The 17,802-nt window shown below is 40.0% G+C and overlaps 1 protein-coding gene across 1 annotated transcript; it reads left to right on the top strand.

Annotated features, from left to right (window-relative positions):
* The first annotated feature begins 4,938 nt into the window (after window positions 1–4,938).
* Window positions 4,939–5,559, top strand: LOC135467234 (sarcoplasmic calcium-binding protein-like). Its single transcript, XM_064744998.1, has one exon. It carries the CDS (start codon window positions 4,939–4,941, stop codon window positions 5,557–5,559), a length of 621 nt encoding a protein of 206 aa, XP_064601068.1.
* Window positions 5,560–17,802: the final 12,243 nt, after the last annotated feature.

Raw genomic sequence — 17,802 nt, 5'->3', positions numbered from 1 at the left:
TTATTGGCCACGGAATATTTGAGACTGAGGTACAGAGCTTAACGTTAACATGGTCGCTTATGGAAAACTAATGGGGGTCTGTGGCCATGTGGTCTTCATCTGTCTGGTTACTCATATGATATTTGTCATATTTCACCTATGATGTTGAAAGTGTCATGAATGGTTTCTAATATCCATTAAATAGTCTGTGTGAAATTTAAAAGTAATGTATTTTAATTAATTGTGCATTTGAGAGTATTGCTATTTTCGTGCACCTGAATGAATAAATATAAATGACGCAATCCAGGACTGAACTTGGGTCTTTGGCTATCGAGGCGGATGATTTAATCATTACAGCTAAAGACGTACAGCATAGAGAGTATGACCAGAGCAACGACGACGGTGTGGTCACAAGTAACCGGCGAAATACGCCGTCTTGTCAATTTACCACAGTCAGGGTTTTATTCTCTTCATGTAAATGCTTAAACAGCAGCAATGTACACGTCCCCTATCACCTTAGCTTAAGCAGAATTAGGTAAAAAAAAAAAGATAATCAGTGATGTTAATTGCAATTTATTAAATGTCACTGGTCTAGAATTACTCAAAATGCCGTGTTGTCATCACATTTAACATACAATCTCATGAAGACAACGCTGTAGACAGCATGAAGTTCATTAGCTGCATCTAACTGTTGTAATTTATTATATACAAGATTTGTATAGACGTTATACTAAATTTTATGCAGGTATGTATTTGATTCAAGTTCAACGTAGTATTCATGAATATTTCTGAACATGTACGGCTGTAGTAAGGTTTACAGGTGGAGAGAGACAGAACCAATGCCCCGCTTTACACAGTTTCTATACAGAACTACTTGTAATGCCTTGTAACATCATATTTTCATCTGAGCATACCTGCACAGCGACAACGAAAACGCTTAATTCTCCCCAGAAGCAGACATAGAACACAAACCAGCCGATATACCTCTATTAATTGAGGTTAAAACCTTTTTATTTTTTTCAAAATTTTCATCAGATTTAATTTCACGGATAACGAATTTCAAAGTCTGGGGATTGCGTCTAGTTTTATCACTGAGTTTCCACTATAGTGTAATCAACTACTGTACTTCACTTAATGTTTTGTGTGTAAATGTACACCTTCAGATGCACATAAAGGCTTCTAAAAATGATACTCTTGATGCCAGCACTTTTTTCTGATAAGGCGTTGATCAGTCAAACTTCGCAAAACAGCGACCCTGAAAGATGGATGAATCAATCAGAACCAAGCAAAGTTTGTCACTTTACACATGCTAAACTTTAGGTGAAATACAATATGTAGATGGTATGATTGGAGACCTCGTCTTTACATTAGCATAATTATAACCTATGAAAAGAAAATCGTGCACTAAATAAATTCAGTACGTTAAACTATAAAATATTATTCATTGTAGGTTTGGCATGTATATTTCGCATTGCAAAAATACTGAAATAGTAAATATCGTTCAAAATATCAGAAGTGCATACGTCTTTAATTTGTAGTGATTACAAATCACACTGTTTGACTGACGGTTAGAGCCCATCTTCTGAGTATCGTGAGGGCTGCACAATGCTACAGTTAACAGTCTTGGTACACGTGTACTTCCACACTTGACGCCTGGTATCATACTAGTCAGCTCGTTGTGATTCCATGTACACGTACAATGTGAATGATCGAGGCGTGTTTGTTGTCTTGGGCATGGTGGCTTCGGGCTGTATCTTCATCGTGTTGAATTAGACCGCCACCTTGGATATATGAACAGTTCCAATCAAAGCACAACCGAGATCCATACTCAGTCGCCTAGAACATACATGCATCTTTGCTACATCACCGAAAATTGTTGAGTGCTTCTCTTTGTCTGATTCTGTCATTTTCGTATTTATATATCGTTTTAGTTCTTTGGTAGTTTGTGTTTTGGGAACTGACCTTGCGATTATCGACCCGGGACGTCCATATTGGTTGACGGCTGGTACACGAATGTCTGTTTCGACGCATAGATTCTGAAATGGTTTTCTAACCAGGAAGTTGTATGCTAATGGATTATAATACGCTACCCTGAAACACTGCAAACAAAGTTTCCGTTGGTTACCTGACTAACCATCTGTCTCTTCTTCCAGCTAAACAATATAAATAATGCTGAGGTGCTGTTTTCGGCGTAAAACATCACAAAAATATTTTCAAAAACTTTTATTTCTAAAGTTCATTGTGAATGTTTTTGAAAAATTTCTGAAACTTTACAGAAAGATTCCATTTTTATGGCCACCTCTGGGGGCTTTCTAGAAGTAAACTATCCTGAAACTCATCTAAGATGGTTCACATTTCTATAAATCCAAGCAACCAATTGTAACGCCGTCTATCTTTTTACACACTCGAAGTAAATACATCCGATATAAATGTGCCTGGAGTCACATCATATGATTAAGCACGCACACGTGACATTTCTAATAACTTTGTAAGATCACGCATGCCTTTATATTGGTGCATTTCCTCAAGTGAGCGATTTTTTATCAACAACATCACTGATCAGTATGTATATATAAGCATTCTTTTTATACATTTTAACTCGCCTTAGTACCCACAATGACAACTTAAACAGTGAGGGTCTACATTATAACTCAGATCTCACATTAGGTTTTACTTGACTGATCACGGCAATGTGTACAATATTGTGAACCTGAAAACGCGTTTGCCTCGGGATGCCTTCATTAAATGACGCTGTACCAGGGGACTTGGAAGATACTGTGATAGGGCAAGGGGAAGATATGCCTCGGTAAAGCTGGCAGACATCGGAGCTCTGCGTAAAACTATCGCATAAGTGGCCTAATTAAGCGCTATCATATTTTAACCAAGAACTACGGGACTGGTTGTACCTAGAAGCGGTGTAGAGAAGAAACGGTCTTGTCTAGAATTACACAAACCAATAACTCTCACGTAAGTTTACTTTTTTCTGGTCTTCACATCAACATATAGTAGTTTTATTTGTGACTTGCATTCCAGACTGTACGTATGAACAACATACCACACTTGCACAGGGAGATAAAAATACATTAGACGTGTCTCCATGTATAATGCAATCTACAGTCGTTTAACTACATTTTTTGATCGAAAGTTAAAAGGTGTATATTATATTTATTTATTTGATTGGTGTTTTACGCCGTACTCAAGAATATTTTACTTATACGACTGCGACCAGCATTATGGTGGAAGGAAATCGGGCAGTGCCCGGGGGAAACCCACGAGGTCTTCCCACTTACGGCCGGTGTATATAACAGAAAACGGTTTTGTTTGCGTTTACCTAGTGCTGTGATGGGTTGAATTTCATCTCAAGATGTTGTTGGGTTTGGGTTTAGCACAGGTACACCTATACTATAGCACACCTATAGCACAGGTACACCTATACTATTTCAGCTATATATATATATATATATATATATATATATATATATATATATATATATATATATATATATATATATATATATATATATTTGACGACAAGATGTGTTTTTTCACGCCATAAAAGAAATATAAACGTATAGCTGCTTTAAAGGTTATGCATACCAATCTCACTTCTCTTTGAGAGATACAGGTTTAGGCCTTTCTAGCCCTTTAGAAAATACTCAGCATTTGCCGCTTGATACAGCTCCCCCACTCCCCCCAAAAATAAATAGATCATAAAACGAACATAGAAAAGAAAGAGGGTTTTTAACACACTGAACCAGCGATCTGGAACAAGCACTGGTTTGACGTACATTTTAAGTCGGTGGACATTTGCGCTAGTGTCGTTCGGGTTTGCTGGCATTGTTTGTGACTGTCTCCGCCCTGGGGCGTCAACATGTGGAATATGTACAGGTGAATAGGATTCAGACCTGATTCATCTGTCCCCCAACAATCAGCTAAAAACTGCAGGCCATCCGATCAACCTATATATAGCCTAATGTTCTGAAGATAGCCTAAGTATTTACTTATGTCGCGGTATAGGAATCTTTTGACGAAAGTACGGTTAATGGATTGAGGAAATCACGCCCTTTGCCTGGCACATGTCAAAACTTCTAACTTAAAGCCGCAGCCAAACCAGCCACAGGTGGATTCAACATTGGATATGGTTTCCTAGTTTATTAAATATAATAAATAATGTCTTATGATAATCATAGTGCCACATAAGAATTTACCCAAGGTGCTAATATCCAATGAGGCACTTAGTCTGGTCTAAGGGGTATCGACCTGTTGGCACTTAGTCTGGTCTAAGGGGTATTGACCTGTTGTTTTTGTCACCATAGTTTAGTATGAGTGGAATACATGTTATGCTGTGGAGACTATGTACTTGTATGCATTGCCTTACGTGACAAGTTGGATGGCATGACCACGGTGTCCTTAACAATGTGTTGAATGACATTTGCTGACATTGGTGTCTGTCATGTATGGTATGGATGACATTGTTGACATTTGCCTTTTTGCATCGTGTCTATGCATTTGCATGAACAGTTAGAATAAAACCCTGACTGAAGTAAACTGACAAGTCGTATTTCGCGGGATACGTGTGACCATTTGCCAGCTGTCACACTGTCGCCGTTGTTCTGGTCATACTCTATAAGCTGTACGCCTTTAATTATATTAATGACTTTGCTATACAACATGAATTGTGTGAAATGGCATGCTAAACAATTGCGACAGTGCAATGCATACATATTACAATTAGGCCTGGTAGCAATAGCTACATACAGGAATAGTGTAATCCAACGAATAGGAAGAATGGCTGTGGAGTAACTGGTGTGGGCCTTTTAATTTATGAATGGATGATTTTCAGTTATTTCTTTGTTTATTTATAAATAAGTTATCTTCTTCTCATCTTAGCCTTCTGGCTATAGATTTCAACATTTGGACTGATGTACATATTTTTTTTTTCAGAGAAAATAAAGCAACATGCAGATGGAAACTTCTCCATACTTGGAGGGCAAATGGCGAAACTTCTTCCGGTTTCTGGACGTTGATCGTGACGGAGTGGTTAGTTTTCGCGACTATGAAACCCTGGCTAAGCGGTTTGCCGAACTGGCCGGCATGTCAGACCTGGATGCAGAGGAAGTCCGTAAAAGTTGTCTAAGGTGGTGGTGGGTCATGGAAAAGACGATCGGCAGGAAGACTGAAAACATGACAGAGAACAGCTTTGTGGAGTCCATTACAACATTGATGATGTCACCGCACGTGAACGCTCGTCACTCGATGGCCAGCACGTGGGGCGCCATGTTTGATGTGTTAGACTCTGACAGGGATGGTCAGGTAACACCGGAACAACTGCAGTTATTTTACCGCTGCCATGGTATCACTGACGAGTTTTACGTGGAGAGCGTGTTCCGGAACCTGGATACCAACAGAGACGGTTTGGTTACCAGACAGGAATTTATCCAAGCCTTGCAGGAATTCTGGTTCGGCGGAAATCCCAACGAGGACTTCTCGTTCATGTTCAGCCGTAAGACGCTTTACCCGCCATCCAAACGCTCAAAACGCTGTCCTTGGCTGAGAAAATATTTCTGTTGCTGTCACTGAAGAGTAAGGATAACTAAACGAGATGAAAATCTAATTCTGCTTCCGAATATAACAAAAGACCATCATTTTTTCTTATAGATTACGTTAATACATGGTGAAGTAAGTTACATGTCTTTTTCCCTTGTCAAAAAATATATGAAAGAATTCTAGAGAACCCTAGCCAAGGACGAAATGTGTTTATTTTGTTCAAACGGTACATAGGAGAGATATTCACAGATCCCATAAATTACCGGATAGTATACGACAAGGGTTAGTGCATAAATCCTGTTACTCATACAGTAAAGATAGGAGGGGATTCCTTTCACTATATGACACTCTGGATAGTGATATAGGATAGGATGAACCTGTAGAGCGAAAGGAATTGACAACACTGTACGAATATTTAGTTAGATATTATAAAAACATATCACTGTTAAAGCACATAACCCAACAGGATGAGATGGATTTCAGTTAATAGCTAAGCAAATACGTAAGCACACCACTTTTAATGAAATGTTTAATTAATGCCCAAACACAAAAGTCGATGTGCTCGTGCTTAAATTATCTGCCATCCAGCCAAACCCCCCAGGATGCTCCTTTACCAAAAGAACCCACTGCGCATTGTTTATCTATTTTGAGCACTTTTAACACACGTAAGCCCTCGTCTTACATCAGTTATTATATATTATATGGTACATCGGCATTTTTCTACTCTAGTGTATAATCTCAGTATGCTGTCCATACGCATGTATTGGTACTTTCACTCCTTCCAGCACTATTTGCATGCTAAGATAGTAACCTCATGTATTCTGCCCACGCATATGGCATCGACTGCAGGGAATATACCACACATCCTCCACGTGGCCTTTGCTATCCAATGAAACTGAGTATTTTGTTGATGCCGGGGGTATCTAATATTCATGTAATACATGTACATGTACAAGGCTGTAACTTGGGACATGTTTTCCCCCCGAATGTATCATTAAATGTGCCACAAATATCATGGCTCACACGTTCGTCACAGCTGTGCAATTTGTTTAATTTCCACTCTCAATATTCCAAAAGGATCGCTGTTCATTATTCATACTTGTTTCCTTACGAGAAGCCAGCCACCAGAACGAGCTGCCGGTCTGACGGATAGTCCGGAGGAATCTGACTTTGTATCCTACAGATTTTACTCCTTGTGTTGTACTGAAAAGTGACACAAATCTTCCCGCTGCAACAGATGGCGGAACATTCTAGCAGACTTTTGACAACTCCTGACCATTTCAACTTCGTAACAGCATGCATACCTTTAAGTAACAAAAGAAATGTGGACAGACCTGTACTAAAAATATTTATTTATTTATTTATTTATCTGATTGGTGTTTTACACCATATTCTATAATATTTCACTTACACGACGGCGGTCAATATTATGGTGGTATGAAACCAGGCAGAGCCGAGAGAAATCAACGATAACCCGCAAGTTGCTGCAAGATCTTCCCAAGTACGGTCGGAGAGGAAGCCACCATGAGCTGAACAAACTCACAGCGACCGCATTGGTGAGTGGCTCCTGGATCATTTTGCCATGCTGGCATGTTACTCACCTCGGCCACGGAGCCCGGCGAATAAAAATGAAACACATTATACGTGTAGATGAAGGACTGGTAGATCAACACTTGAGTACATATTCGCTAAACCGTTCAGCTCGCCGCGCCCTATTCAATAAGGTAACAGACTTGAATCCAGTTCTTAGCTCTTTTGACCTGTGTGTTTACCCCACGCACTCATTCCCGTATTCCACTCTTAAACACTTAAAATCGAGGGTGGTCAATTTTATGGAGGAGTCCCTACTGTAAACCAGCGACATTTAGCATTCTACTGGCGATTTTTTCCCACATGAACTTTCCACATGTGAACATCAGGAACAGTGAGACCTGGGGAATGTGCAAATTCCCTTTTCAAGGCCAGGGTCTGAACCCTTACCTGGCCCGTTTTCCTGTATTAGTGAAATATTTTGATATATGAAATAAAACCATAAATACATTAACAAATAATAGACCCAGAGATTAATTATCTGGTATGTGTAGATGTATTTTATTTTTTTGTTTGATTTGTGTTTTACGCCGTACACAAGCATTATGGTGGGAGGAAACCGGGCAGAGCCCGGGGAAAACTCACCACCATCCGCAGGTTGCTGGCAGATCTTCCCACGTACGGCCGGAGAGGAAGCTCAGCATGAGCTGGACTTGAACTCACAGCAGCATCATTGGTGAGAGGCGGCTGGGTCATTACGCTGTGCTAGCTCGCTAAGCAACTGTATAGATGCAGCAGGCTAATATCACCACCTGCTAAGCTTAAATTCATTATATCATAATGATACTCACGATAGTTCTGGCTAAGAGTTGTTAGCAATTGACCCGAGGCTGATACCGGGGTGGTATGGTCGCCGCCGTCACTCTTGGCTGCTGATACCGGAGTGGTACCGCCTGCGTTGTCATTGTTAGCCGCTGATACCGTAGTGGTATGGCCGCTGCCGGTATAGTTGACTGCGTTGCTATCATTGTAAACCGCTGATACCGTATTGGTATGGCCACCGCCGTCATTTTTGACTGTCGATACCAGAGTGGTATGGGCGTCCCTATCACTGTTGACTGATACCGTGATGTTACTGTCACTGTTGACTACTGACATTGGGATGATTTCGTCGCTGCCCTTACTGTTATCCGCTGATACCGTAGTAATACTGTCTCCTCTGTCACTGCTATCTGTTGATACCGTAGTGATGCTGTTTCCGTTGTCACCACTATCTGCTGATACCGTAGTGATACGGTCTTCACTGTCACTATTATCTGTTGATACCGTAGTGATACGGTCTCCGCTGTCACCACTGTCTGCTGATACCGTAGTAATACGGTCTTCGCTGTCACCACTACTTGTTGATTTTTCTTTCTTCGGATTAGTACTAGAGTGCTCGGTACTGAGTTGTGAACTACTTTCATCCAGAAAGTTTATTGTCGTGGGTTGACCAGGGCCAGTAGTCACAGATCCATTCATGTTTGTATTCTCATGTTCCGCTGTGGAAGTACGAACATCATTGTCAGTGCTTGTGACAGTGCTCTTCTCTGTATTATACTTCCAGGTATTATCTGTTGGGGTGGCGTTGACCAACCATTGTGGTGTGGCGGTGGGACCATGCATAGGAACTGTGCTGTGGTCGTCTGAAGCTATGGTAGTCGTTTTGAGGACATCAGTGGTAGAATCCTCAGGCGTAGACACAGTCAAGGCTAAAAGTTAATTATAAATTAATTACCACGCTCAGCTGGATAAAGATAAATTATTAGAAATAATGCATTTTAAGACTGCAATAGTATGTTTGGAAGAAATCTTGGGACGTTTAGCGGTAAACCACCCACATCTGGCACTGATGGAGCCTTCCACATGTTATGCACAGTTACTGGTAGAGTACAAGTGGTCTTTAACGAATGTGAGAGCTCAAATGCCATTCAAGCGTCGTCGACGAAGATCCCACAAGTATTGAAAGCGCGGTTATCTGCAAATACCGTACCCAAGGTCGGCTTTGAACCCGCAACTCGTGTGTCCCAGCGATTGAAAGGCAAGCATAACCACTAGACCAAGGGTTTATACGTGAGAAGTGTATGATGTTATACAGTCTATTTCAACACTGGGTTGGGCCATATCAAAGACTTTCAAAGGAAGTTAGAACAAGGACTCATGACTGGTTGAACTGTTGTTACGATAATGTGAGAGTCATAATGTGAGTCATGACAGGTGTTATCCGGGATGATACTTCAGTGCTGTGGGACTTATCTTGCCACAAGACGACATAGCAGGCCCATGCACTGGCTTCCTCTCCGGCCGTAAGTGGGAAGATCAGCAACTTGCGGATGGTCGTGGGGCTCCCCCGGGTTCTGCCCGGTTTCTCCCATCATGATGCTGGCCGCCGTCGTATAAGTGAAATAGTCTAGAGTGCGGCGTATAAACACCAATCAAATAAATAAATACATCGTCATTTGACTGATTGACACTTTCCAACAAATCAATTTTCTTGTATTCTTCGTACCAAATTCCCCACGCTGCTGATTCAGTGCCAATTTTTTCTGCCTGAAAATGTATTGATTTCATAATAATTCAAACGAGACAACGTCAGGGGTATTTAGATTTTCAGGCTAATAGAAAGCATTAGTGTAATCAATTAATTTATTGAATTTGAATTTATATGCTGACGGTGAGACTGCTGGGTGTGCAAAGCGGCGTGACTTGTAAAATTGTAACAGATAAAAGCTAATGCATGCAATGTTCATAGAAATGGACTATTTTGTCAGCACAGTGCCGGCTCGTGTCGAAGCTTAGACAGCCATTGTTCTCTGGCAATGCATTGGTAATACATACCATCAAACGTACCATCAAACAACAGTCTAGAGAGTTTAGACTTACTAGGATTTACTTAGCTGGGAGTCCCCACTCCGAGCAGGAATATTTATTTATTGATTTATTTATTTGATTTTTATTTCAAGCCACGAATGAGGGATTATCAACAAATCCCGTGTCCAAGGCAGGTTTGAACTCATATCCCTTGTAACAGATCGACAAATACCCTAACCAATCGGAACACAAACAAAAATACATGAAATGAAATGTAAACTATATTGTATTTACTCGAACAATATATCACCTTTCTTTTCCTTGCAAACAAATGCAAACTTGAAGTCACACCTTTCTCCGACCCACATATTTCCATCATTAAGATTCCCAACTGCAAAACAGTCACCTGACAAAAAATCACACATTGTATTAAAGAAAACAATCGCTGTTCCCTACATACGTTTGGAATTTCTTGTATCCAAGTACATATTGCGTAACTATGTAGTACAGTAATTTCAAACAACTATCTGTACAGAATTGTTTTCATTCTTAAGCTCATCCGCTAAAGCCTCAGGGGACGATTCATGTTCTGACTTAAGTCAAAATTTGAAAATACAATCTTGGTTTAGAAATTAACATTTTGTCCACTTCATCAGTGTTATCGTAGGGCAAACGTGCCCGTATTTCAACTTCCAGTACAAAAAACTAAGCATCGTAAAGAGAAGTTAAATTTTTACTTAAGTCAGAAACGACTTTGTGGAATCGGCCCAGTTCACTTGCTAGTATGATCTTGGCTTTACCATAAATATATTTTTTCGACAATGTCTTTTGTCCGCGAAGCTATTTTTTCTCGATTTCCCGTCTAAGGTCTGTAACAATACATGGTAGACATTTGTCCTGATTCCTTTATAAAGATTCTTACGAAACAAATGTTTCTATACAACCCGAATTCAGCCAGTGAACGCCAATATGATGTTCATACTGGTACGTAATATGTGTCACAACTTCGTCAGTGACTTGCCAAGGGTCGGTGGTTTAACCTGTCCACTTCGGTTACCTTCAAACATAAAGCTTATCAGCCATTGTATAAGTGAAAATTCAACCAGTGTGCAAGAGAACAAGAGATTTGGTGACCTAGGGATATCTATGGAGAACCCTCAGTGAATAATGTATGGAGTTTGAAAGAATCACAGCTATCTCAACATGGACCTGGTAAAGGTTGACGTTTTCGTGAAACTTTTGTGGCAAAACTTCAGACAGATACGGTGGGGCTTCAGATGATTAGATCTTAAAATAGTTTCATACAGTTTGTACATATTATGAATTTAATAGAAAGGCAGATTTCTGGCACTATACCAGATTTGTTGGGATTTAAGATAAGAAAGCTTAGTCTTAGATTTTCACCTGTCGGAGGGTTGTCTTTGAAGTTTCTGTATATAACTTGGGTGTTGTCTACCCAGTATGGTCCGTTCGGTCCGTTCTTCATTCCTATCCAACTTGGCCTGTTGTTGTTTTCGTTTACTCTGCAAAATATATTACTAACTTGACAGATGCACTTATTCAATCTTCTTGTATCTGCTCAAACATATGTGATGTGATGAAGGCGTAAAACTTGCATTCTGGTGATGTGTATGTTTACGTATAGAGTGATAAACACAATAATAAGCTCTTCTTCAATTTGTCCCGTTGTTTTAAAAGCACTCCATTTGTTAATAAATGCTAACCATTTACCTTGGACATGATAATTGACGAAATACCGACAACTGTTATCTCCAAACACCTCCATGTCTTTACTTTATTACCAAGAAGTAAGTTTAGCATTGTATACACCCTATTGGTGTATATGACTTGAACATCATATCAGCTACACAGAGGCAGTATCTATCATGTCCATCTTATGACTTTCATCCATACATTGAAAAAGAACATAAAGCGTATATTTTACCTATCCATCAATGCATGGTATGTACACCATATAGCATGTATTTGTAAACGTGCAAAATGCAGTAAATCGACTATTGGGGGCAATTTTTGAGGGACTGCAAGTCCTGTGTTGTTAACACAAGGTGAACGATTTTCAGCATTACGTACATCACATACATAGCTATGGAAGCCGGATAAGGCTATCATCGTAGCATCGTTCCATCGCCCGGCGATGGCATGAAGCGACGGCACGATGAGGCGAAGCGATGGCACGAAGCGATGGTATCGTGGGCACCGATGGTACGATCAAATACATAACCCTTTTCATAACCGATTTTCAGCTTACAGTTTATCGCTCATATGAATCAAACCTCTTAAGGTTTAAATCAAAAATTCAAACACAGCTGCAAATGAAATGCTTTGCTCTAAAAAGTTTAAACACGGATTCTTTACTGCTGAACAATGTACTAATCACAATTTGAGTTATCTTCCGTTCTGAGTTTAGCGTTTTAAGCACTTACAGTTTGTGACTTGAGTTTTAAGTGGCTTTATAAATACTGGCCCCGCTCTACTGCATACCAAAGTATTACCCATTTCTGCCTTTCCGTTTTCGTTAAAGAAGTTTTTCAATTTAGAATTTTCTTTGAAATGTGATACTTCCGGTTTGCAAACGACATCTTTAGCTATGTACAATTTGTTTCCTTGCATTGTGATGATGTTAGCGCCTCTAGCTTCATTTGCTAAGAAGAAATACCTACTTCCGATTTCGGAGATGTCACATCCGGTTTTCCAGAATTTGCATATTCGGTATCAGCTTCCAAAACTACATCAGATAGGCTGTTACCCATAGGGTAGAAATTTTTTGCAAAGAACGAGTCACATTACATTTTCACCCAATAGCGAGCTGGTTCAATTGTCAGCTCAACTAACCCGACATTGTGAGTTGTGTAGAGGTTCCTGCCACGAATGGAAATTGAAACAGAATGTTGAATTCAAATAGAGTTTAAACTGCTGTATTCGATTCACATCACCAGTTTGAAAGCTATAAGAAGTCTTTCAAGAGAGTTAAACTGTAAGAAGCCTTTTCAATAGAGAAGCTACAAGAAGCCTTTTCAAAAGAAATAAGCTAAAAGAAGCCTTTCAAGAGAGTTAAGCTGTAAGATACCTTCCAATCACTAGGCCACCGATTGTTAGGGTTCAAAGCGCTCTTCTCATGCTGGCTTCCTCTCCGGCTGTACGTGGGATGGTCTGTCAGCAACCTGCGGATGGTCGTGGGTTTCCCCAGGGCTCTGCCCGGTTTCCTCCCACCATAATGCTGGCCGCCGTCGTATAAGTGAAATATTCTTGAGTACGGCGTAAAACACCAATCAAATAAATAAATAAAATTTAAAGCGCTCTCACTCTTTGTGGTTTGTTAAATATGACATAGTATACTTTTGGTGATAATGCAAGGTCAACGACACTCGAGTGGGTTTTAGAGCAATCTCATGTTCCCTGAAAAATATGCACTTATCTTCAACCAATTTATTGTACGGCACATTTGGGAAAGTTTGCCAGTAACTTGCCAAAGATAGGGCACTGCGGTTTCCTCCACCCATAAATTGACCAGTACATGTGAAAAATGCTTGAGCATGGCTTTATGCAACAAGTAATTCAATAAATAAGGAATACCTAATAAAGAATTTACCAACGTACTGATTAATTCAGCTCAGCGAGTGATTGAAGGGCTTAATTTTATAGCGTTTTTAAAAATATAACAACATAATATTATAAAGAACTTACACCAGTGACTGGACACACACGTCTTCATTTGTGGACGTTATTATTGCCAGTTCTCCGTCTTGATCATTGCATTGGACACGGGCTTCCTCGAAGCCCACCTTAGCCCTGACAGCCAAGAAACAACTATTCACACACGGCGACCAGTTTGGTGGGCAACCTAAACAATGTCAGTCGCTATTATATAAAGGAATAAGTTAGATGCACAGGGATGACCAAAGTATAGAAGCATTAAATTACATGGCGAGACTCTCCTTGTACATTTGTACGAAGCCCACAAACATGGGGACGTAATGTCTACAAGGGCCTCCGTGGCTCAGTTGGTTAGCGCGATAGCGCAGAGTAATGACCCACGAGCCTCTCACAAATGCTGTCGCTGTGAGTTCAGCTCATGTGGGCTACCTTTCCGGCCGTATGTGGGAAGGTCTTTAGCAATGTGCGGATGGGCGTGGGTTTTCCCCGGGCACTGCCCGGTTTCTACCCACCATAATGCTGACCGCCGTCATATACGTGAAATATTTTTGAGTAAGGCGTAAAACACCAATCAAATAAGTAAAAAATAAAGTGATGTCTACATTGCTGGTTACCACGGCAGTTACGTGCTCGTAACGTTAAGTGGGCGTTGTTCAAGCGGACCCTGGTGTACATTAGAGGAAAATCTACAAATCAGGTCGATGTTTCAGAAAACTTAGTTTATAAACAAACAACAAGCATAAACATCAAATAAATCAGTTAACTCATTCCAGACCATTAGAGCAGGGTATGTACGTAGGTTTACGTGTCCAGGAAAGCCAATGTTATTCTAAAGAAGAAACCATGTTGTTCAGAACAATTCACTCTGGCAATGTCAAAGTGTAAATAACGTCTCTTACCTTGTACAGGTGACATAAAGAGAATCAAAAATAATCCAAACACAAGCAGATTTAAGCGATCAGGAGTAGGAGGATGTGTAAGTTTTAGATACGGTTGTTTCTGAGTAGCCATCACGGAAAATAGTAGATACTTTGAGTGAATTTAACTAAATTTGTCCAGTATAGTTGCTGTTGTAGAACTGTGTAAATACACCGTCGTGACGTTCACGTATATAGAGAATTGTTCTCATAGAAAATGCTTCACACATACGACTAATTTGGAACCCAGATATAAAGTGTATTACAGATGCTACCTCTCTTCCTTTCGTACTAGTCAGTAAGACAGACTTTTGTTTTGCTTTTCTATAAGAGAACAACAGAGAACCAAAGAACGGATGAGTTGGCGGCAACTGGTACACTTATAACATTCACTGAAGCAATACAGCCTATGTAGCTATACAGATATTTGTATAAGATGTCACCGATGTCTTGGCAGTTAATTTCCGGTAAGTGCATACACTATGTGATATTTAACAAAGTGTAGTGGAAAGGCAATATGCTGACAAAGGAGCAGGGAATAGAGGCACGTATTAATCAGTTAATTGCAGTCGTTCAAATCACTCATCATGCACATTGCCCGTTAGTTCTAGTGAAATATATTGATGACCAAGCCTGTCATACTATATAGATATGGATGTGTTTCTGTGTTATGCATTTGTCAATAGCACACATTCAAATGTCTGATAATTCTTCATGGCTTTACAAGCGTCCAGGAAAAGTACCCTTTAAGTAAAGGATACATGGAAGTTTTGTTTTTTATTTCTCAATATGGAATAAATAATGTTGGTTCAAATAAAAACGTACGAAAAAACTTCTCAGTTCTCTTGGTGAGTAAAAATTGTTTTAAATTACAGTTTTCCTAAGGCCCCAGTGATTAGTCCAGAAATTAAGTAGCCTGCTGTGTTGCCATCAACGTTTATAGCTGTCACAACTGTTGAGAGGAGAGATCGAATTGGGGACGCTTAGCTGGTCCCGCGTTCCCAGTATGTTCATCGATGACGTCATTGCAGAATATTGACGACTATTAGCGGGAAATATGCATAAAATAGATGGGATATTAAAAATATAAAATATGCGTCTTTTTGGCATATTTTTTTTTATTTTCCCAAATCATAATATAAAATATGCGTCCTTTTGGCATATCTCTTTTCATTTTCCCAAACTATACTCTTCGATACATATTACCTTTTCCCGGATCCTTTTATTCTATACTTACAAGCTGGTTCATATATTTTATATAAATTCTACTCCTGGTTTCTGTCAGCATGTTCAACATGATCGTATTGTCAGCATGTTCAACATGATCGTACTATCAACATCTTCAACAAGATCGTACTGTCAACATGCTCAGCATGGCTGTATTGACAACATGTTCAACATGATCGTACTATCAACATCTTCAACAAGATCGTACTGTCAACATGCTCAGCATGGCTGTATTGACAACATGTTCAACATGATCGCACTGACAGCAGGTTCAACATGGTCGTACTATCAACACGTTTAACAGGGCCGTACTGTAATCATGTTCAACATGAACGTACTGTCAATATGGTCGTACTATCAGCATGGTCGTACTGTCAGCATGTTCAACAAGATCGTACTGTCAACATGCTTAACATGGCCGGATTGTCAGCATGTTCAACATGATCATACTGACAACATGTTCAACATGGTCGTTCTATCAACATGTTCAATATAGCCATACTGTCAACATGTTCAACATGATCATACTATCAACATAGTCGTACTGTCAGCATGGCCGTACTGTCAGCATATTCCACATGATCGTACTGACAACATGCCCAATATGGTCGTACTGTCAGCATATTCCACATGATCGTACTGTCAACATGTTCAACATGATCGTACTGACAACATGATCAACATGCTCGTACTGTCAACATGTTCAACATGATCGTACTGTCAACATGTTCAACATGGTCGTACTGTCAGCATGGTCGTACTGTCAGTATGGTCGTACTGTCAGCATATTCAACATGATCGTACTGACAACATGCCCAACATGATCGTACTGACAACATGATCGTACTGTCAACATGTTCACCATGATCGTCGTACTATCAGCATGTTCAACATGGCAGTACTGTTAACATTTTCAACATGGTCGTACTGTCAGCATGGTCGTACTATCAGCATATTCAACATTATCGTACTGACAACATGTTCAACATGAACGTACTGGCAGCATGTTCTGCATGGCTGTATTATCAACATGTTCAACACGGCCGTCCCGTCAACATTTTTAACATGATCATACTGTCAACATGATCGTATTGTCAACATGATTGTATTGCCAGCATGTTCAACATGGTCGTACTGTCAGCATGTTCAGCATGATCGTATTATCAATGTGTTATCAATGTGTTCAACATGGTCGTACTGTCAGCATGTTCAACATGATCGTACTGTCAATATGTTCAGCATGATCCTATTGTCAACATGTTCGAGAGAGACTCAAGGAAAAAATATCCTTCTTTCTCTAAACTCACATATATATGTATATATGACGAGCTTCTTCAAATGCAATCGAAGATAGAGTTTCTGAAGCTCAGCATAGGCCTATACGAGAGCATCAAACGCGACGGGAATAGTACAGGACTGGCCCAACATAACGACTTTACAGTGATGTATTGCAAAAAGAAATTCAAATTTTCTGAGTTGGTTCAACTAAATGCAAACAATGGGTAGCGTTTGATTCATAACTAAACGTCCTCAGCCTATATAAAAATGTCAGTAAAGGGAATTATAAAGGGAAATCAAACACTGGTCTAAGCTACCAGACCGACAAAATGACATGCGCACGAGGCAGAGAGATTCCCATAATGCAAGGTTCGCTCTTGGATCGCATATGTACAAGTAAATAATATTGGCCTACGTCTGTCACAAACATTGAAAAAGAAGAGAATTTAAATGGGGAAGGCTGCACCCAACGTTTGCAGCTGGGGAGTTATACGAGCGTTGGGTTAAAGAGTTGGAATATGATTATACATCTTCACAGCCGGATTTTGAAAGGTATAACAGCTGATTACATACGCAGTACTTATCATGTTGACTTGTGCCTGTGAGTGCTGAGTTGTGGATATCACTCTATAACGATAGTACGTGTATATTACTCATGAGTGCTCTAGTCTGTGAGTTAACATTGATAATTCAGAGAAAAAGTAATCAAACTACAGTGGCAATGGAAAGAGCGGAGGGTGCGGGTGGACCTGTGGATGGGGGTCTTGCCCCTTACTTTTAAAAGTGGGGCTAACCTATG

The sequence above is a fragment of the Liolophura sinensis genome, chromosome 6 (assembly GCF_032854445.1).
Source record: "Liolophura sinensis isolate JHLJ2023 chromosome 6, CUHK_Ljap_v2, whole genome shotgun sequence".
Taxonomy (NCBI): Eukaryota; Metazoa; Mollusca; class Polyplacophora; order Chitonida; family Chitonidae; genus Liolophura; species Liolophura sinensis.
The sequence above is the reverse complement of the archived record's forward strand: the minus strand, read 5'-3'. Positions and strand labels throughout refer to the sequence as shown.

Bases quoted from the DNA above. Each gene is read 5' to 3' on its own strand.
- LOC135467234 (XM_064744998.1), top strand. From the start codon at position 4,939: ATGCAGATGGAAACTTCTCCATACTTGGAGGGCAAATGGCGAAACTTC.